Source organism: Larimichthys crocea, chromosome V, assembly GCF_000972845.2.
Source record: "Larimichthys crocea isolate SSNF chromosome V, L_crocea_2.0, whole genome shotgun sequence".
NCBI classification, from domain to species: domain Eukaryota; kingdom Metazoa; phylum Chordata; class Actinopteri; family Sciaenidae; genus Larimichthys; species Larimichthys crocea.
The window spans coordinates 2,249,758-2,271,436 of record NC_040015.1 but is presented as its reverse complement, the minus strand read 5'-3'; the positions used below and the strand labels follow the sequence as shown (position 1 = coordinate 2,271,436).

Here is a 21,679-nt window from a genome sequence, read left to right as displayed (position 1 = left end):
GTCATTCAGGTGACCTGATAGGAGTGTAAATGTCAGGTGATGGAAGGTCACAGAATGTCTGTTTGCTCAAATGAAACTCAGGGAATATAATATAAAATGTATTAATGTGGTGATGACTTTAAGCTTAAATATTAATATTGTATATATTATATTTGAGATCATAAATATATCAGCTGTTTCTCCATTATTTTACTCATATCTAATCTAAATTAGCATTTTCACTAATATTGAATATTTAAAATAAACAGATCACTTCTCAAATGTGTTTTTCCTTCTTTCTTTTATTTTTTGAAAGGTAAAGACTGAATCAAGATCAATAACCAAGCATGAATAAAATCTGCAGCATTTAAAGACAGACACAGATGGAGGAGCAGGAGGAGCAGGGTGGGTTTGTAGGTTGGGAGGAGAGCGTTCTGTTCCCCCCTGAGCGCTGAGGCTCAAATGCAGCCCTGCAGCTCCTCGGTGACACGCGAGCACTCAGGGATTACATAAACTCTGCTCTCCTTGGGAGTCATGTGAATAACAACACTTTGTAGGGACTGTGTTTTTCTGCCCTGCCTCTGATGACTCAGCAGCAGGTATTTTGGCCTCAGAGCTCAGGCCGGTTAATTAACGAGGGGTGGCATCATCACCGTTTATTGTTTGAAAGACAAATGATAAATTACATCAATTACAGCAATCACACCGTTTGTGCTCACACTGATGGCTCTGTTTAGGAAGAGATTTAAAAAGATTTGGACATTTTTAAGATCACACAAAGTCTCACAGTTAATGAGCTTAATATTTATTTTATATTCAAATCCAGCTCAGACTGGATGGTTCATGTTTGAGCCCCTCTGACTGTGAACGTCTGGCCTGCTGAAGAGCCCTTTAACGGGATGCTGAAAGCACAAGCTCCAGGGAGGCTTCTCTGCAGACAGGCCTGACCTTTGACCTCCCTGTAGACCAGGAATTAAAATGATCCCTGGCTCAGTTTAGTCAGAAATGAAGTTTGCCATGACATTAGACACTCAGATACTCCTTATTTTAATTAAGGGTTGAGTTTCAAAGCATAGATTGAAATAAAGTTCACTCAAACAACAGCATGAATATATCTGCAGCAATTCAAAGCATGTTTAAAAAAGATATTTCCTGTGTCACACGGATGTTATACATTCAGTGGTGCTGGTCAGACAGACATCACAGTCACATCTCAGGGCCACGGGGTAGGTGTACATTGGGTCGACGTTCGGCAGGCAGTTGGGCAGTTTCACGGTGACCAGACGAGTCTCGTTGTAGGTACAAACCCGCTGGTGGGACTCAATGAAAGGAGGGTCCAGGACGGGTTTCTGTAGATACAAACACACAAAAATTATTTTTACTTTTCTCATTTTTGGAGGTTCCAGAATTTGTAAATGACCTAGTTCATCATAGCTCAGTCAACATTTTATAACTTTTCTCTCATAAACGTCTGTTAAATCCTGTTGATGCTACACTGACTTGTAATCAGGTTATGACGGAGAGGTGAATCGTACTTTCAAAAGTATGATAACCTCATATTTGGATGACAATCATGGTAAATGGGATCAAACCTTCCAGAGTTCAGATTTGCCATAAACTCCGCTGTTCAGGAAACTACAGGTCTAACACCTGCTGAACTACAAATTGGCAGAAAGCTCAACAGTCCGATGGATAAAATTCTGAAAGGTAGGATTTTATCCCCTGATGAGCCTGCTTATGATGTTGTGCATTACCTCACACAACTCAAAACAGATGTGGAGGAAAACATTAAAAAAGCAAAGAAGAGGCAACTGAGGAATCACAGAAAAAAACACCGTAACGTTGGTTTCAAGCCCAAACAGAGAGTATGGGTTAGAAACTTTCCTCTGTCTAAGGCTAAAGAAAAGTTCACAGCTAAACTAGCCAAAAAGTGGAGAAGTCCCTATTGTTTAGTGCAACAACTTGGACCTCTAAATTACCAAGTTGTTCTGGAAGACACAGGTTTGGATGCAAGGACTGTGCACGTCTGCAACCTTACAGTAAATCTTTCTACCCCAGTGCCGAGGACTTGCAGTGCATGGAAAGAAAGAAAATAGAAGAAGAAGATTTCTTAGGGTTTTAGATTTGAAGTCAGAGACAAAATCATAATCAACCATTGCTGAGCTATCGGTAAGCACTGTCTTGTCAAAGGGGGGAGATCCATTCAAACAAAAGGCAACATGGAGGAGAATAAGAGGAAGCGAGGCTGAGCAGGAGAAAACCACAGATATATAAACTGGGAAGGATTTCTACAAGCAAAATAAGATCAAAAGCAACCCCGGATTGTGTGTAAAAGGCAAGCAGATGTCTTTGGCGCGGCACTCTGAGCTATAGCTGGTCTGGGCTTACAATCTACAGACAAGTGGTATCTGCCTGTCTCTCTCCAGGCTTCTTCTCCCCTCTCAGTACTGTTTTCAACCTCCCACTGGATCCAGCGAATCCTCTTCCCATACCTGGTCTCCATCTGCCTCATCTACTGTATCTAACACCCACACCCACATACACACATATATACCTGTATACATGTTTTACAAAACTGAACTGAACTTCTGGACAATTTGAACAAGACTAAACTCTTTAACCCTTCCCCCATTGACACCCATACACACCTACACACACTCTAATTAAGTGAACTCCAACCATTCTCCTGTGATTTTTTTTATGGTGAATGCGATTATTGTTTTTTGTTTGTTATATGGAATAAGAAATATAGATCTGATACATAAATTTAATTTGTTATTGTTGGTTAAAATATATTGATTTATTGCTTGAACTTTATTCTTTGAAGTGGTTTATCTGTTTTGCCTGTGATTAACTGATTGATTAACTAACATTTCCTTTACAGATATTTTGGTGACCAGAGTTTATTTTGTAGCTCAGGCTATCTGCTAGCGAACAGATACTTTTAAATGTACTCATTTATCTTTTTCTATTTAAACAAAAGAGTGACAAGTTGACTTATGCTCCTGTCTGGCACCCAACTTTATATTATATGAGTATCTGTTTTCAGCCCCTACGCTACAAGGTGAACGGTGTCTCTGTCATTCGTACGTCTGTTCTCACACTATGTAACTTTGGGCTCCGGGTCAGGAGAAGTACGTAACGCTTTACGGCACTAAGTCACACAGCACCAACTATTTGACTGATTCTGGTGAAACTGGATCATATTTTATGGAGAAAATGTTTTCTGGTTAGAGTTTCCTGATGGACAGTGAAGTAAACTGCTGCCAACTGTAGCTGCTGCTAGCTGATGTTAGCTGGGCTGCCAGACTGTGAGCTCAGTGTTAGTGTTTGTACAGTAGTAGAGAAGGTTTTCAGGCCTGGAGTGTGGAGGACCGCTGACAGGGAGTGCTCAGTGAGCGGGCAGTGTAACCAGGCTCAGCAGCGTCTATGGACATAATGACAGAGGAGAAGAGACTGAAGAGGACGTTGATGGAGGAAGCTAAGAAGACTGACTTTTAGTGGTTGGTGAGAGCTTGGTGAAATAAAAGGCTGAAAGACAGACGCCGAGCTGGGCTGACTGCTGTTGAACCACATAAACTTTATTTTGAAAGTTTATTACTAGCTTTATTTCATTTATATGTTAATTATATAACAATATAACAATCCTCTCTAGCACCTTTAGTGGTCAAAATCATCACAAGGTACCTTTAATGACTTTTTTTAAGCTGCAGACCAGAAACAGAACAAATCCACCTCGTTAGACTTTTCATTTTTTAATGAATACTTTTGTTCATCTTGTCATTATGTGCAGATAACGAACCTCTCCATTCCCCATCAAGCTTCATTTAAGAGGAGATTCTTGACACATCTGCAAAGCCTCTATTAATTGCTTGTAGTGTTCCAGGAATTAAATCTTCTGCCATCGCAGTGATTAAAAACATATTTGTCATAATCTCGGCTGAATGTAAATCCTGAAGCTGTTATTAGAGATTGTCTCGTGGCCTGAGGTTCACAGAAGCAAACCCTGACCCCCCACTAACTGTCTGTCCTATAGACTGTCCCTCAAGCAACACATCGACTCCCTGCTGCGCTCTGATCTCCCTGTGGGGCAGAGCAGACAAAAAAAGATGAGTCTCCTCCCCGAGGGGATCCAGAGAGGATCGCAAAACAAAGCTCGGGCCTCCTGCACGCACGCTGCAATAACAAAGCAGAGAGAGTCATGAGCTTCCTAATGCCACTTGTCACTGACTGCAGAGTACCAAATGAAACTTGAGATTCCGCAGCATTTTTTCTAATCAGTATCCGGCGACTTATGAAATCCAACTGTGTCTTTTACACCCTTGAGGGGCGGCTGTGGCTCGGAGGTAGAGTGGGTCGTCCATTAATCTGAAGATCAGCAGTTCGATCCAGGCGCGCAGATAGGTTTGAGAAACTGGGGGGGACGAAGCTCATGAAAATCATTACAAATTATTAACTGTCATCACACACAGAAACCCCCTCACAAAAATGCTAAACTCGTTTTAAAAAATGCTGAGAAACTGGGTGGGCTACGTGCGTTTAGTCAGTCCTTGTTAAACAGTAGGCCTATGCTCGTGCGTGGCGAGGAAAGTCAGATTAACATTAAAACGGCATTACGTTATTAATGTCCAACGAGGTATTTACATGTAGGCTACAGGCTACGCGGAGACAGAAGGCGAAAGTTTGTCTCTTGCCTCGTACGATTTTACTTTCACGAGAGGACATTGCTTCGAGACTCTCAGAAATGCAATGTGGTGTGATGAAGTATATATTTAAAAAGTACAATTTACTTACAGAAGTGACTTTTTGAAAAAATGACGCAATAGTCTTTTGCTTTTTTGTTGTCCTTCTCATCATGCCATGCCGTGCTGAACGTGCAGCTAGCTGTCCAAGTGATCAGTTGGTAACCGTGGCAACCAAAGTCGACGACGACTCCACACTCTTTGCTGCACAGTCCAAACGAGTCACTTGCTTGATGCGTACGCGTTGTTACACACAACGCATGCACATCAGCACACACCTCAGTAAACCAAATATTATGTTAATTCATATTTTGGTTTCCTCGTGATGCTTGAATCAGAAGATTTGAAGAAGACAAAGTTTTAAAAAAAAAACAAAAAAAAAAACAAAACGTTAAGCTACATAAAAGTGGGTGGGACGGATCTACGGTCATTCAAAAGTGGGTGTGTCATGACACACCTGACACACCCACTATCTGCGCCCCTGGTTCGATCCACTCCAGTCTGCATGTTGAAGTGTCCTTGGGCAAATACTGAACCAAAGGCTGTGCCATCAGTGTGAATGTGTATGAATGGTGAACTGATGAGCAGTTGGCACCTTGCATGAATGTGTGTGAATGGGTGAATGAGATATGTACTGTAAAGCGCTTTGAGTGGTCTATAAGGTGCTATAATATACTTGAAGCATTGTTAAGAAAAGCGCTGTTGTCACTTCAATCTCTGGATTCCATGCTGCTTTCCACTCTTGCAGAGCGGTAACTCAATTCCAGTGCACGCTGCTCTGAAAGCCTCCCGTCCTTCATTCTTATGCAACATTTAGATTTCAGACAGCCTCTCATTACTGAGTGACAAACACGGGATCTTTGTAGGTTAATTATAAACGCAGAATGTTTTCCTTCGTCGTCTGACATGCATATCAGTCTATCTGTTATAATATTTATCCATCTATCTGCCGAATCTGTTGAGCAACTGAATCCTGCCTGCAGCCGACCTTGCACTGACCTCCCTGTTGAGGGAGGAAACAAAATTTCTCCATGGGGATAACCCATCTCCCGTCTCTGTATCTACAGCATTTTGTCTCGCTGTCTGCCTGTCTGTCTCTATTTATTTGGCTGTCTCACTTCCACCATCTTCATCTTCTTCTTCTTTTTCTTCTTCTGCTCTTTCTTCAAATGTAAGCCGATGCAAACCGCAGAATACTTTCTTCTGTGTAAAGTTGTCAGCTCTGCTTATGTCACCTCTCAGTGTAATCACATTTACACTCCTCTCCTGTGTGTGTGTGTGTGTGTGTACAGTACAGTAGCTGCCTCTCAGCTGCTCACCTCCCAGGTCTCACAGCGCCCCCAGCAGGCATCAGTGGTGATGTGCATGCCCGGGCAGCCGGGCTTTTTGGCCAGAAAGGTGAACTCTCGGACAGCGCAACCGATGAAGCGCCGCAGGTTGACTGCTGACACCTGGTGGAGGGAGTCTGGTTGAAGAGAGGTCCAGAGCAGAAGCCAGCACAGCACCAGTCCAGGCCTCCTGACAGTGAAAAGCAGAGATACAGCAACCTTTTTATACACTGTGTTAATAACATGAAAGAAAGATGGAATCAAATGAGAATTTGAAGGATAACTTCACAAGAAAAGGTGCCGAAGAAGAAGAAGGAGAGGGGTCAGTGACATTCGCAACCAGGGGCAAGAATGAGTTTTCTTGCAGAAGGATATTTTTTATTTAATTTCACAGAGATACACAAATAATCCAACACAACACTGTTTGTCAACACACAGTTTGGGTGAATTTCTGGATTTCACCAGCTACAATCCAGAATATGATTCAAAGAGAATCCAGCGAAATCTCTGCACAAATCAACACTGAATGTCCATGACCTTTGACCCTTCAGGCAGCGCTGAATTAAAAACCCACATGACTGTATAAAAATATTACTACGTGGGTTTAGGAGCACTTTAGAAAGCTGTTGTCAGTACAGTACAACACAGTTCATCACTGCATCTACAGATGAAGTGACTCCACCATGTAAAGAGAAAGACAGATATCAACATCCAGAAACACCACAGACTTCTCTGGACTGAGCTCAGAGAGAGACAAAAAGTGTGCTGATGAGTCCATATTTCAAATTTTTAAAAGGTTTAGAAATCGTGGATTATGTTTTACAGCGTAACTTTTTGGGGAATGCTGGTTGTTTTTGAGGAAAAGGAGTTTGGGATAAGCTCCAGCCTCCCCACAACCCTGATGAGGATAAGCGGTTATAGGAAATTTATTTTATTTATTTATTTATTTAAAAGGGACAGTGAATATTAATAAACATTTACATGTAAATATGCCGATTTATAGCCACAGGCTAATTTCCAACCGTAGTCCCTTGGCAGGTTGATGTTAAAAAAGAGGAAAAGAAGGACAGAAACAACTCAGCTAAAGAAAACACAGACGAGAGAGGAAGAAAAAAAAAAGGCTTACAACAGAGACACATTACTACAAACAGGGACATTGCACAGAACCCGGAATTGTATAAAAGATTTTAAGTAATAAAAGTTTCACAAAAGCCCATGATGTGATCGCATACTGATTACGGTGAGTTATGATCACAAATCTGATTAGATCGAAGCCGCAGCTTCAAATGTCCCTTGGATGTTAATATACTGGGACTCTCTCTAATTGAGGTGGGTAGGCTGTTCCACAGTATACTACCTCTATATGATAGGACATTTTGGCCAAATGAAGTTCGTCGAAGGGGAACCTCACAGTCACCTCTGGCAGAGGCTCTGGTGGCTCGAGTAGTGGAGTGACTGACTACCCTCAGTTTAATATTATCATTTAATGGCAGTGGTGCCAGTCCATGAAGGACTTTGAACATCATAAATTTCTTAAAATTTTCAAAACTTAGCAATTTACACTTTGGGAGAATGCTACAGTAGTGATAAGAAAATGGCTTTTTGTCTAAGATTTTAACTGCTTTTTTATATAAGGATTCAATTAGTTTGAGTGCAGTGGCTCCAGAAAAAGACCAACTTGTTATACAGTAATCTATGGAAATGGATGGATGGATGCATTTGATCTGTTCAAATGATGAGCGTTTTTGATAAAACAATCTCACTAATTTTAAATCATTTATATGATCAAATATATATATATATCATATATATATATCTATATTATATATATATATATATATATATATATATATATTTTTTTTTTTTTTCTTCAAGGACTCTTTGTCCATGTACTGTCCATACTTTCTAGGTGTATACTACTAGATATAGATATATTGTTTTAGTTTTCGTAATTTATTCTAATTAAAATATTTGCATAGATGTTGTGTTTGTAGCATGGACATGCTGCAACTTACGTTTCATTAACAATTAAAATAAATAACTTTTAATTTGAAAAGTTGAAGTTCAGAGTTCATTCTTCACACCACAGTGTCCATTTTGTAGCTGTTCTGAAACTTTGGATCACATTTCTCGTAAAAAAAACAAAAACATTTTTACATTAGATAACCACAACAACTGGGAAAAGTCCTTCTGCGGATGAAGACCAGGAGGTCCAGAACTGACCTTGAAGCTAAGCTGTTCTATTGTTAGTTTTTAATGTGGACTTCATATGAAGCAGCATTTATCCAGACAGAACAGATGATCCAGGTGAAATGAAGTGAAGTGACTCACCATTGTGACTTCTCCTTCTGTAGGGTCATCTCAGCTGTGACTCGGTTGTTGTCCTGCAGAAGAACACAATGGGTTCTTCGTCAATAAGCAGCGATTCTTGCAGACCTTTATCAGCTCTGAAGTTTTTCTTTGGTGGTGTGGACAGCTGACATGAACCCACAGCACTTGTCACTGTATCCACTTCAGACCTGAACGAGCCAGGGCTTTTTATCAGCCCTGTCCTGCCAATCAGAGGCTGTAGTCCTCACCTCAGAGTCTTTAAATCCCCCAGAGGCCCTTCTACCTGTCGCTGCCCATCTAGTTCAGCCACCAGCTTGTTCCCACTCCATTAGCTTGATTAGAAGAAGAGCCTGCCCTTTTGTTCATAGTCATCCACACGGAAGAAGGGGAACAACATAGTCAAACACAGTGCCTATCTGTGTCTACTCTCACTCATCCGAGCTCAATTAGCTGGCTCCGGAGACAGACCCTGCTCCTGTTCTCACATGCTGGTCCTGATGACTTCACCCCTGAGCCTTAACTCTGTATTTTGCCGTGTTCTGCCTCTTCATTATGTCTTTTTTAGTGTGTGTGTGTGTGTTTCCAGTGACACAGAGAAAGAAAGCTCAAGTCGTGTCTTGCAGGCTTTGCCGCATGGATTGCTCGGTTAACAGAAAGGAGCAGTGTCGGAGAGAGGGTGCGTCGGCCCTCGCATGAGACAATGACAGGAGGGGAACATGTGAAGAAGTGGGAAGAATTGATCTGGGTGAGTAAGCACCTCATCAAGAAATTACCACCATCAGAGGCCCTGCAGGCAGCGTGTGGAGCCAGCCGAGCAGAACGGTTCTCAAGTAGTAAAGGAAATGAATCTTTCAAAGTAAAATTGAAAGTTGAAGCCAAGCAATTAAAGTTAGATTAGAGAAAATATTGAGGAGGATGAGTCAGGGTCACCCTAACCTTCTTCGCTATCAGCTTTAATCGAACAACATGCAGGGCGTGGAGTGACAGATTGCGTTTGACTGGACAGAGGTGATTACAGTGAGGCTAATTCAGTACCAAAGGAGTAATCCTGGACTATCACAATCTGGCTTTATGTAAATTATTTGCAGTTTAGCTTTATTAATTTGTATTATATACACTATACTATTTTAAAGAAACAGCTCCAGATTTGAGGCCAGTGCTTTGCTTAAAGTCTGTGTAAATTAAGAATAAAAATGTGTTCTGAGTTTGTCAGACCAAAGAAGAAAGACCACACAGCCAAATTTGGGTGATTGATTCAAGTTTGAAGCGTCAGATGAATTCAGAAAATGACATGTCTGACTTTGAAACAGTCTGAGCGAGATGAATTCGTCGTCTCTCTGCTAACCACTAACTCCACATTTCAGTAATATATTGTCTTTTCACGTGTTTTCAGCAACTATTTTCCAACATATTTAATGTTTTTTGAAAGAAATCTCAGAACTGCCTTGACACAGGCAGTGACCGCCTTTACCACTGAGGACAGTGGTAGGATTCCTAATACTACAGCTAACATGCTAACATGTGTTTCAGTGTGAGATGATTCCACAAAGTCTACCCCCTGGAGCTTGTTAATGTGACTAATCCTGAACCCTCTACAGATGGGTAACATATTGAAGTATATTAGAAACGTAATTAGACAACTGTGGCAGCAGTTCTTAAACTCTTACTAGCTTCTTCTGGAGCTTTTGACCATGTCTCACTGTTTATATTGGCAGATTAAGTTTGCTCATTTGTCATGAAACTACAAATGTTCAAATGTTTCATTATTCTAACACATTTAGGACTCAAGACTCGTCCATGGTTACTTTAGTTAATGATGATGACCATGTGATACAATTAAAGTCCCAGAACGTGTGAAGAAGTAGATTCTGACAACGGGGCATATATCTGCTAATGAGGACTATATGATACGGTTGAAAGTTCCATGATAAGAGGAGCTTGAGAGGAGATTGGTGCCCCAAAGATGTTCAGATCAGTTCTCAGTATCTCATGTTCATACTCATCAAACCATTCAGTGAGCCTTTATGTCCAGCATGGAATCCCCTACATTCATTCTACATCCATCAATTTATGTCTGAAGCTCCACAATAAGAAGAGAGTGTCAGGTTTCATTGGGCTCCCCATGCCTAAGCTGCACCTCGCAGGTAGCACAAGCTTTAGCATTGTTTCATCTTGGTTACTGCTTAGTAATTTGCCACAAAGAGCTGGAAAAGTGTGAGCAATTATAGTGAATGAGTTAACATTAAGACTGAAGTTATTGCAAGATAATCCTTGCAGTAAATTTTGCTGATAATTCAAACGTTTACTTAATGCTGAATGTAGTATTTTCACGGTGTGGTACTATAAATGCAACAATTGATAGAGAAATCAAAATGTAGAAAATGTTGTATAAAAAACAAGATGTTACCTGTTGGATCTCTTTAACATCTTAAAACATGGACTGACATAATGTGTTGAAGGAAACAACTATTTGTCTGTTCAAAACAAGTTAAAAGTCATTCATTTATTTATTTGTGATAAATGCATATACAGTAGTCAGTATTTTGCTTTTGATTGTTTCTTAAAAGCAACAAATTGAACAAGACTCAACCTGAATCAAGATCAATCAAGAACCACTCAGGTGATCAGGAACTTCCCAAACTGCCCCAGAGCTGCTCAGCAGAAGAGACAGAGACAGCTCATAATGAAACTGAATGTTACAACGCACAAGATCATGCATGTCCCGTCAGCTGAGGAACTGGCCCGACAGTACCATGATGTTGTACTGACCTCTGCTGCTGGTTTGTAGTACTGATGCTCACCAATGTCCTGTGAGGACACCATGTGAGGTGTTTCTAATTACTGCTTAGCACTGTCCTCCTTTGTGGATTTTTTTGTGTTTGTCTTCTTGTAACAGGTTCTACTGTGAGGAAACACCTCATATAGGTAGGTTTGTTTGAGGTTGAACAACAACATAACTAGAAATATGATTATGTATAATTACTGCCTGAAATGAATGGTAAATACTCCACAAGCAGTGTCATCACTATCTTGAACTTTTAATGTCCTTCCTTTATCTTGTGTCTTTCAGAAGGCTGGTAACATCGTCACCATTTGCTGTCTTGTAAAGGCTTTCCAACATCAGAGGAATAATCTGTGAGCACGCTGGAGGTTCTCGTGCTGTTTAGCTGTTTGTCTGAACTGCTGAGGCAGCCTGTGTGAACTTCAACCTCTGTGTCAGCTCTTTAGCAATCAGTGCACCCTGGGAAAGATGGTGCAGCAGCAAAATGTTTCAACTTGCTTTGTGGTTCATCGTAGGCACAGTTCGGCACCAAGATAAACTTTGAAATGCAAACATATTTGGGTGGAGCTGTATGAATAAATCAAACTAATAAGTCATTAAAATGATATTAACTTGATAGTGTTGACAATCTAAAATTCTATGACAGTTTTTAGCCACTTCAAATGTATTATGGCACTGTACTTTATGTGTTGCCATTCATAGTACCGCACTGTGAGAATACTACATTCAGCACAAAGTAAACGTTTGTATTATCAGCAAAATTTACTTAAAGTACGAAAAGTCAAAATACTCATTGCGTAGTAAAATGGTAACTGTCCACCTTTACCATTTTATATGGTGTTTTTGTATGAATATTACTGCTCTTTTATTACACGTTGCATTGTTGTTGCTGTAAATGTTTAAACGTTGAGCTCATTTGAACTACTTTATGGTCTGTTTAATCTTCTGAGCTCAGAAACAGACACTCCTGTTTTCAGCTTTTTAAAAATATCGAAATAAAATGTATGAAAAATGAAGTTTCTGCTTAAAATGCATTATCATTAGCTTTTATTACAACTCCTGAAACCTTCTACTAGCACTTTGACGTCAGACGTAACCTTTTGAATGTTCATGTTAAATTCTTCGATGTGTAATTATGTTGTTACTTTGTTTTAGTTGATTCAGTGTGTCTGTCAAAAATATTTTACAAGTGTGGACAGTCAGGGGACAGTTTAGCAAACTTGTTAACGTTAGCTGGTAACTTTACGTTATGCCATAATCGAGCTAGCTAGCAATAACTGCAGCAAATGGTTCATCCTCTGCATGACAATAGACTGGCTTATTTAAAATTTATACTTTTATATATTTTTATTTTGTGGAAAATTATAAATTAAGATAGTTGCTAATCTTTTTTAGAAGATGTGGTGAAGCTTGTCTCTCTCTCTCTCTTTTTGGTTGCTATTGTTTCTTTTTTTAAATTGTAGTTATTTATAATTTCCGTCTATTTCAGTGTTTATGAATGAATCAGAGGACACCCCGGGTTTTTGTGAGCTGACATTAAACTTAAGGTTACATGTAGCCCTGTTTGTTGGTGATAGCCCAGGTGACACTCCACCAGTGCCAAACTCTCAGGGTGTGTGTGTGTGTGTGTTGAACCCTGACTGCTTTCTATATTTAGCCCCACAGTGAGTGTTTCTGCTCGGCCCCGTATGTCTCTGGCTTCTCCGGTGACAGTCCAGTCCAGTCTCTGCGGATCTGTCAAACTGCGCTTCGAGTTTCATCTCCAGAAAATTGCTCCAGAGCGAGATCTGCTGCTCCACACGGGACATCACTGTCGGCTCTACCTGCGTCTGAGCATCGGGCATCTCCACCACAAACGCACCTTTTGCGCTGCGTGTAAGTAAAACCAACTTTATGAGTGTTTGTATGTACCAGCAGCTTTAAATAACGTTTATATGTGCAGCTGTAAAGTCGCACTGGCTCATGTCTGGGTTGTTTGGTGGTGAGTCCGTTATTTCTCATCACAGTGTGGTCAAAGCTGCGGGGAGAGCGCGTGAATCTGCGTTATTAAAAAGTCCTCTGGTCTTCCTCAAGGACTCATTATCCGCCTGGGCTGACTGATCTGAAAGCAGCCTTACACACGTGTTCCCTGCTGCTATTTTTGGGCCCTGACAGCTTCATAACAGCGACACATTCCTGCAGTCCAAGAGGGGGGTGCGCACTTTGTAACACTGCATAATATACAAGCAGTGGAGTTTGATAAAAATGTGACACATGATATTATTTTGGTGTATTCTGACATGAAACAGTAGCTGAACACAGGTGTTTCTAATGATACTGACTGAGGTTCAGTTGGTGTGCCCCCAGTGTAATCTCACTGTTGTAAATATGGACAGCTGAACTCGAGTATTTGTTCTGATTACATTACTTATGATCAAAAACTCGACAACTTTGCTAACAGACAAACATCAACAAGGTCAACAACAGCAGACCCAGCAGCAGCTGATATCACTGACTAGTCCAACAGCAGTCAGCCCAGAACCAGAACCAGAACCAGACCCAGCAGCAGCTGATATCACTGCCTAGTCCAGCAGCAGTCAGCCCAGCTCGGCGTCTGTCTTTCAGCCTTTTATTTCACCAAGCTCTCACCGAACACTAAAAGTCAGTCCCACATTTACTCTCGTCCAGCTGCTTCTTGTTGCTCACTCTTTACTTTTCTCTTCTTAGCTTCCTCCGTCAGCGTCCTCTCCAGTTTCTTCTCCTCTGCCATTATGTCCATAGAGGCTGCTGAGCCGGTTACGTTGCCCACTCGCCCAGCTCCTGTTCTAGCACAACACTAGTTCTAAAAACCTCCTCCGGTGCTCTGAGCTCACAAACTAACAAACTGAGCTAACATTAGCTAGCAGCAGCTACAGTTGGCATGATGTACTTCTTCCGACCCGGAGCCCAAAGTTACATAGTGTGAGAACAGAGACACCATTCACCTGATTACAAGTCAGTGTAGCATCAACAGGAGTTTATATCAAGTTTGTTTGTAGTTGTAGTTTTTGTAACAGTTGTCATGGCTTTCAAGTGATATAAAACTACAAAACTTGACTAATACAGTTCATCAGGCCACCCTGCAACATAAGCCAAATGACCCATTGTACAAATACAGCTAATACTACTGTAACTATTAGTCCACACTGTGGCTCCTCTTCAGTGTTGTAACAATGTAAGATAGAGTGGAGGATACTATATATGCATTATGATGTTCTCTGTAGCTTCTTTTTTCCTATTTTCAGGGGACAGTGGTCGTATTATGTTGTCAGTGTGCACTCACTTCATGTGTCTTCAGCTCTATGATTCAACAGAGGAATACAGAGATTGTGCTTTGACCTGAGAGTCCATTAAAACATTTCTGACATGTAAATCTACACGAACAACAGCTGCTAAATCTGATGACCGTGATAACAGTGGCACGACGCACCTCTGTAGAGGATCATTGACGTTAACTGAGAAGCACACTGGATCAGAAATGCATATCATGGTATGCATGATGTTATGACCCGATTTGATTGGCGACATACTCAAAGATTAGAGCATGCAGCCGACGGACTGTACAGGAAAAGCTGGATTGGACTGTCATTAACGGCTGCCTTTCTTCAAGTGACTCAGAGTAACAAAGGAGTGGTGGTGGCCTTTTTATATTGTCAACTGAATTTTTTTGCATCATTAAACATCCTTCTGGAACATCCTCTTGTTTTTTCCGGAGAAATTCCCAGCTGTCATTGCTTTAAAGATGGTATCTAGTAGTCCGAGTACTTTGGTTGCTTTAGTCCATGCGGAGGGTAAAAGCAGCAGAACACATTGACCAAATTTGGAATCCATCGGTTATCATCTGATGACGGCTAGCTACATTCATATGCAGATATCTGGTCATAGAAATAAGCCGAAATCATCATTCTCACGTATCAAGTTGCTAATCCGGACTGCAGGGGAAGTTTTACTTGATCCAATTTTCAGATATTTGCTGGCTCCACCAGAAGCCCTGAAGCATTGGCGGTTGCCCCCAGAGGCTACATTGCCGTCAACCAATAGCTGATGGTTCTGAGGAAAGTACATGCATGTATGAAGGTGCAGTACCAGCAGGAGGCGATAATGATGTGAACAGTCAGTAAATGAAGTTCTCTAAAAAGAGCGACAAAGTCCACATATGGAAGCAGTGAATAGGTGACCACTGTTTGTGTCCTGGGTAAAACCTAAACCTGACGAAGTAGTTCTAGTGGCTAAACATAACCAAACTCTGACCACAGCAAGCTTTATTTCAAAGCAAAACCACACACTACATATTTATGAATGGTAACTTAACCACAGAATGACACGTTGAAATCTATCATGATTAACTGCTACACATAAATCAAACAATGCATTATCTTTGATGCTTCTTTGTTATTCAGTGTTGTGGTAATACCTGTTTCAGAAAAGTCCAGAGGTCATGCGTGTTCAAATTGACAGGAAAGTCTGTCTGCAGGACATTTGTCCCCACATTACCTCTGTGTTGTGTTTTCAGTCAAAGGAAAGCACAGACTGCCTCTCCCTGCTGCTGTTATCATTTGTTCCAGGGTGTGTCTGCGAACGCTCCCCGTGACAGGTCCAACTCTACTGATTAATCGGCCGGCCTTACACAAAGAGCACAAAGACGTGCTAGAACTCATTTAGAGAGAGAGTCACGGCATTGATTATGAGAGGGAAGCATCAGGAGAAAATGTTTTTGTTGTTGTCAAACCTGAAGCAGAAAGGGAATGTGGTCCATGTGGTTCACACAGGTGTGTGATTAACTGTACAACAGCTAAGAACGTCACATGACCTGTGTTGGTTACCGTACTTCAGGTTTGTTTGACCAAAGTAAGTCAGTTCAGTCCATTTCCCATATCATCATTGGGAAGGTTCCAGTTTTTAAACGATATCTTCTGCATGCCATGAAATAAAATCTGTTTACTGTGAAATATCGTATATAATAATGATTTAGTATGTCACTCCTTCATAAGTAAGGAGTATAAGTACATCTATTAGACGGCAGCATAATTACAATAATTATGACATTGACTCATGATACCAGAACAAACACGGCTTTCCCCGTCATTATAAGACTTGGGCACATTGCCCAAGCATTTTTTTTCACCATGCCAAATAAAGAGAAAAAAATCAGTGCTGAGACACGTTCCGCTGTCATTTCTGGTGAGCTGCGTATGAGTTTCTGGCTGGCTCAGGCAACTCCTTTGCTCCAAACAGCGACTGTTTTTCACGATAACGACTACATGGTTCCAGGCAAAAAGTTTGAAATTTTGTTTCAAAGCTGCACTCCAGTGGCAACGAAAAAGTACCAAAGCAGCTGTAATCCATGTTAAAGTCAGATTTTTGTGAATTTATTGTTTTGGTTGTATTTTGCTGTAGGGTATTTCGTTGGTCAACGTTTGTTATTTTTAGGCAGGAAAGGTCACGTAGAGGGTTAGGGTTAGTCCATCATCTCTGAACAGCCTATTGTGTTGCCTATTTTGTTTGGTTTTGCTCTAATCAATCAATAGCAATGTAACTATCTGACCACATTAATTAAGGAAATGCATCTAAAAGTTATTATTTCTGTACAAGACTCTAAACGAGGTCGTAGCAGCCATCTTGATCCATGATTGGACATTGGATGGTATTTGTTCTTACTTGCATTACAGCTAGCGCTATTAGCTCATATCAGTGTACCTTCCAGTGAACACCAAACTGTCTGGCAGGATTACCGTAGTGTACCCAGGTGGTTTTCCATCCTGGGGCTGAGTCAGTTCAGTTAGCTACATGGCTAACCAAGCTACTGTAAAGTCCATTAGCGGTTCAGCAATCTTTCCATCAGGAAAGTCTGTAAATCACCTCGATAGTGTAATGTTATTCCCTGGTGGTCTCAGAGGCTGTGCTCAAACCCGGTCCGGTCCAGCTGCCGAGCCCGGTTCTGTTGCCTGGTAACAGCAAATTCAGTTAGCATCAGTTCATTTGCGGTTAGCTACGTTAGCAAGCAGCAAATATATTGTGTATAAAATCACACATAAATACATCAGTCTATATAAAAAGCATCTAAAGCTGCTGCTGTGACGCCCCCCCTCCCTGAGCTTTTTCCACAGCACTGTGTTGCGTGTGTCACTGCCCTCTGCCTGGTTGCTACAGTTAGAGCTGGTGACTTGTGCCTTTGACTCAGAGAAACTGTCGACCTGTATGCTCTCTTCAGTCATATCACTTTCATTTGTTTAACAGAGCTAAACTGCCAGCTATCAATGAAATCTGGTTATGTTTGGTATGAAAAGATAGCACCTTGGCCTCATGACCTCAGATTTACTAAAAAGACATGATCCATCACTGAGACTGCTGTGACTCATACAGCGGTGCCAAACGACTGTCTCTGTTAACACCACTTTCTCTCATGCATGTTCTTCCTCTCTTTACCTCCATCCCTCTCTTTCTTTTCCACCCCCGCCGACCAACTGACTCTCACCTCCCCCTGGTCACTCGGTGTGCAGCTGACACGAAGCCTTGGGATGGCTCGAATGCCGTGCTATAGTGGTTTAACCTTCCCCCGTTGGTCGACATCAGGAGTTGTGTTTTTAGAAATTGCATGTGTTAATTGCTGCAGCGCTTTCTTGTCGAGGCTGAGCAGCAGAATGGAACTGACCTCACTGGACAAACTGTTTGTTTGGACAAGATTTTAATAATAATTTCATCTCTGATTATTTATTCATCAGTGTTGGCAGGCTCAGGACCCCCTTTAGCTGATTAAGAGAGTGGGCCACCAACTGCATGTGTATGAAATCAATCTAATAATCTCTGTCTAGAACCTGGATGTAGTCTCAGTGGTTAATTTTGCATAACTTTAAGTCTTAATATCATTTGAACAGGTGAGTTGTATATAAATTCACCCTCAGTACAGTTGTCATGAACGGGGAAATTAGCTACAGAGACCAAAACTGTTTTTTGTACCAGACTGTAAACATGTTTATTTCTGCTGTGAAGTTGGACATTTGAACATGGGGACTTATGGAGACTGACTCACTTCTGGAGACAGCCTCAGGTGGACGTTAGAGGAACTGCAGGTTTTTGGCACTGTGTGTTGGATTTGCAAACACCAGTTGGGCTACACACAGGTGTTACCAGTGATAATAATTTATCATCTGCCATTTACATACACATGAAGAATAGCAGCATCCTGACTCTGTTTAACCTGAATGAAATGTTTCTACAGTAGCCCAGGATGGACACAAATAAACACTGACTCTAGACTAAGTGGTTTTTCAGCAGTTTCTCCTCCATGCTTGAAAGAAGGCGAAATTAGGCAACTCAACCACTAGATGCCACTAAATCCTACACACCGAAAGTGTATAATTTAATTAATTAATAAAAAAATAAAAAAAAGAGTTTCAAACAGACTTTTGTGAACTACGTTTTTAGAAGCTGCTTTTAGAGGAGAAAGTGAACTGATGAAATGTTTCACTCTGTACTTGTAGCTCTCTACACATAAAACCATTAGAGGAAGAGAGAGCAGCCAGAGTAATTACCTGACATTCTTGGCTCCATATTATTACAGGCAAGATCTCTTGAAATCTGTCACTGCTCCTCCAGTCAGTCCTCCAGACTAAGAGGGTCTGAGCTCTTTGCTGTTGTAGCCCCGGGGTCTGCAGCAGCAGCACGGGCTAAACCTGAAAGACTGAAACTACGCCTGCAGAGTCTTGAAGATTAAATTGAGCGCACAGGCTGGATCACTGATGTTACTGTGTTTGTGAAATGATCTGCCAAGGAGACAGAATCTGCTAATACTCCACCATGAAATGACGTATCTGAAAACAAGAGAAATATGAATGATTGCCCTAAGTTTCACCTCTGTAGCTCTCTGAGTGTTTTTTGACACTCAGTCCTGTTTGAGTTTGACCCTTTTAGCCTGATGAGAATATTTAGAGCTTCGACCTTTAACGGCCTTATAACTGTCAGCTCTGAGGAGAGAGCACTGAACCCGGATTTACAGCTGTGCACTTGTTCAAAGCTACAGGAAGTTGATAAAACCTAATACTGTCTGATTTGTCCATGTGGATGAGACCCCACCCCTCTGGCAGCGCAGGCAGGTTAAATCAAACAAACAGCTCCAGCTGACCCGGTCTGACATTTGCTGTGTCGTATTGGTGAGGCCTGGCGCTATTTCACACCGTTTTATTTTAGCCTCACTCACCTGTCCGTTCTCCTTGACTGTCAGTCACGTTCACGGTGAGCAGAAAAAGGCGCCCTCAGTTTTTAACAGTGTGATTCGTTTAGACAGGTAAATAGCTAAATGGCACACATTTTTTTTCAGCTCACTTCTTTGTATCCTAAGGCGAGACAGACCAAGACAAGCCCAACACCAAGCAGCCGTCATGCAGGACTTTATGTGAACAGGGTTTCACTCCCCTGGAAAAGATGAAACACTTCACCTGAACTGTCTTTAAAAACAGTTTTCTGTTCTCACTGTGGCTGTGGTCTTTACCCCATTTGTTACTCTTTAAAGACTTTGACATTTTCAACAAACGCAAACAAATATCTGGTGGGTGTGTGTGTGTGTGTGTGTGTGTGTGTGTGTGTGTGTGTGTGTGTGTGTATATTCCGTCGGTACGGAAGATTAAAAGCTGTGATGCCATGAAATTTTTCTTGCTCGTCGTGATGACCTCCATTCCAACTGGCCCTTCCTATAAATCTCGCCTCACTATTGTTCATGTGCATGTACATTGAAAACAACTTTATAAATCCCGCCCCCTTTTTGCTCTGTGCTCCAGTCACAGTTGAGCAAGCCTCAGTCAACTTTTTCATTTCCTGTACTTATATATGCATGGATTAAAGTTCTGAATGATTTTCCATCATTCACAGAAGAGACTGAGATCAATATAGATCGAAGGAGAACAAAAGTGTTGGCTGATTTTTTTAAATTGACAGATTGTCACACTCTGCAGCCAATGGTATTGTTTACAGCGTGTGTGTGCCTGACCAATGACAGTATAGTGACCCACATAGGGCGGGATCTAAACATGGATTTAGCTGCCTAGCTGGCTTGGACTCATTTTTTGACAGCGTCACAGAGCTGTGACGTCACTTTGAGACTCAGTTTGTAAAGTTTAGTCAACAACTCATGTGACACACAGTCTCCTGTTGTGTGCTTGAGACAATCTTGGCAAAAAAAAAACTATCAGTTTGATTTCATAGATTAAAAATTATATTGACAAGCCAGTTAAAGAAAAAGTGTGAGTAGAACAGCTGTTCAAAGCATCCTCCTGTAAAACACTGGACATAGAACATGATTATGAGTGGAGCTGTAATTTTTTTTTAGTACGCGTCAAGTAAAGGTACCTGCAGCTTGAAAAAAATTTCAGTCAAAAGATTTATTTTTGCTTTAATCCATGGACGTGCTGCTAGCTCTAAATGTGGTTAAAAGATGAAAGCGGCATACTGTGTGTGTGTGTGTGTGTGTCTATTCAAGTCACATGTTATCTAGCTAAGCTACATTGACTAGTTAGCTAGGTAATGTTTGGAACTGAAAAAAAAAAAAAACATTTGTTGTAATTATGTAACAATTGTTAGCTAGTTATATCTGAGTGCCAATATTAACAAAATGAACTAATTTACATCAGTTGTTATTTAGCTACTTAGCTAACATGGTGCTAACCTTAGATCATTTAAAATATAACTATGTCATTTTCATCTTTAAAACTTGACTGTATTTGATCAACTTCGATAGAGCTAGTACGTAGCATATCTAAGTACAGGAACGATAACTCTGACTGAGGCTTGCTCAAATGTGATTGGAGCACAGAGTGAAAAGGGGTGGGACTTAGGAAGGGTCACGTTTTCAGTTTTTTTTCAATCAGATTCATAAAATTACAGTTTTCATTGTTCTGTATTTTAGAAATGACACATCTGGACCTGAGACATGTTTGAATGACGTTCGTACATGTCTGCAGTTCTTATTAAATCAAGTCAGTGTAAGCCATACCGTGCAGAAAGCTCACCAATGATTGTTTTTTTGTCAGGCCGGACTCAGAAACAGGACTCAGGCGCAGAGGTGTCAATGAGCTTATTTATGAAATTAACAAAAACCCTCGACAGAGTGAGGCTAGGGCAGGCTATGAAAACAGGCCTAAACTATGGAAAACAAAAATCACTCCAAAGGAGGAAAATACTCTAAACTGCTTTATCAAAATCACTCACAACGAGGAAAATCAAAAGGCTGCAAAACGCTAACTGAAAATCTCTCCTGGGAGGCTGAAAAGCAACTATACTAAACACTAAGAAACAAATGGCTATACTAATAAATTTACAACAAAAAAAAAAAAAACACTCAATCGAGGCAAAAAAAACAAAGGAACACTCACGCAACAAGGCTAAGGCTGTGGACAGGCAAGAAAGAAGGCTTAGGCGATCAATCGTAGGACGAAACACTTTGGCACAAGACAAAGGGAGACGCAGACAATATATACACAGGGTAATGGGGAACAGGTGGAAACAAT

General features: G+C 41.0%; 2 protein-coding genes across 2 annotated transcripts in view; one reads left to right on the top strand and one right to left on the bottom strand.

The window, feature by feature from the left end:
- Positions 1 to 371: 371 nt before the first annotated feature.
- On the bottom strand, positions 372 to 21,660 carry gphb5 (glycoprotein hormone subunit beta 5). The gene is made up of 4 exons (XM_019264086.2): positions 21,545 to 21,660; positions 8,381 to 8,433; positions 6,041 to 6,239; positions 372 to 1,328 (listed from the first exon to the last, which is right to left on the bottom strand). The coding sequence occupies exons 2-4, from the start codon at positions 8,407 to 8,409 to the stop codon at positions 1,137 to 1,139; spliced, it is 420 nt and encodes a 139-aa protein (XP_019119631.1). The 5' UTR covers positions 8,410 to 8,433; positions 21,545 to 21,660; the 3' UTR covers positions 372 to 1,136.
- Positions 12,583 to 21,679, top strand: part of syne2b (spectrin repeat containing, nuclear envelope 2b) — an 81,449-nt gene continuing 72,352 nt past the window's right edge. Inside the window, exon 1 of the mRNA XM_019264052.2 lies at positions 12,583 to 13,037. The gene's annotated coding sequence lies outside the window, so the exon portion shown is untranslated. The remainder of the gene's footprint in view (positions 13,038 to 21,679) is intronic.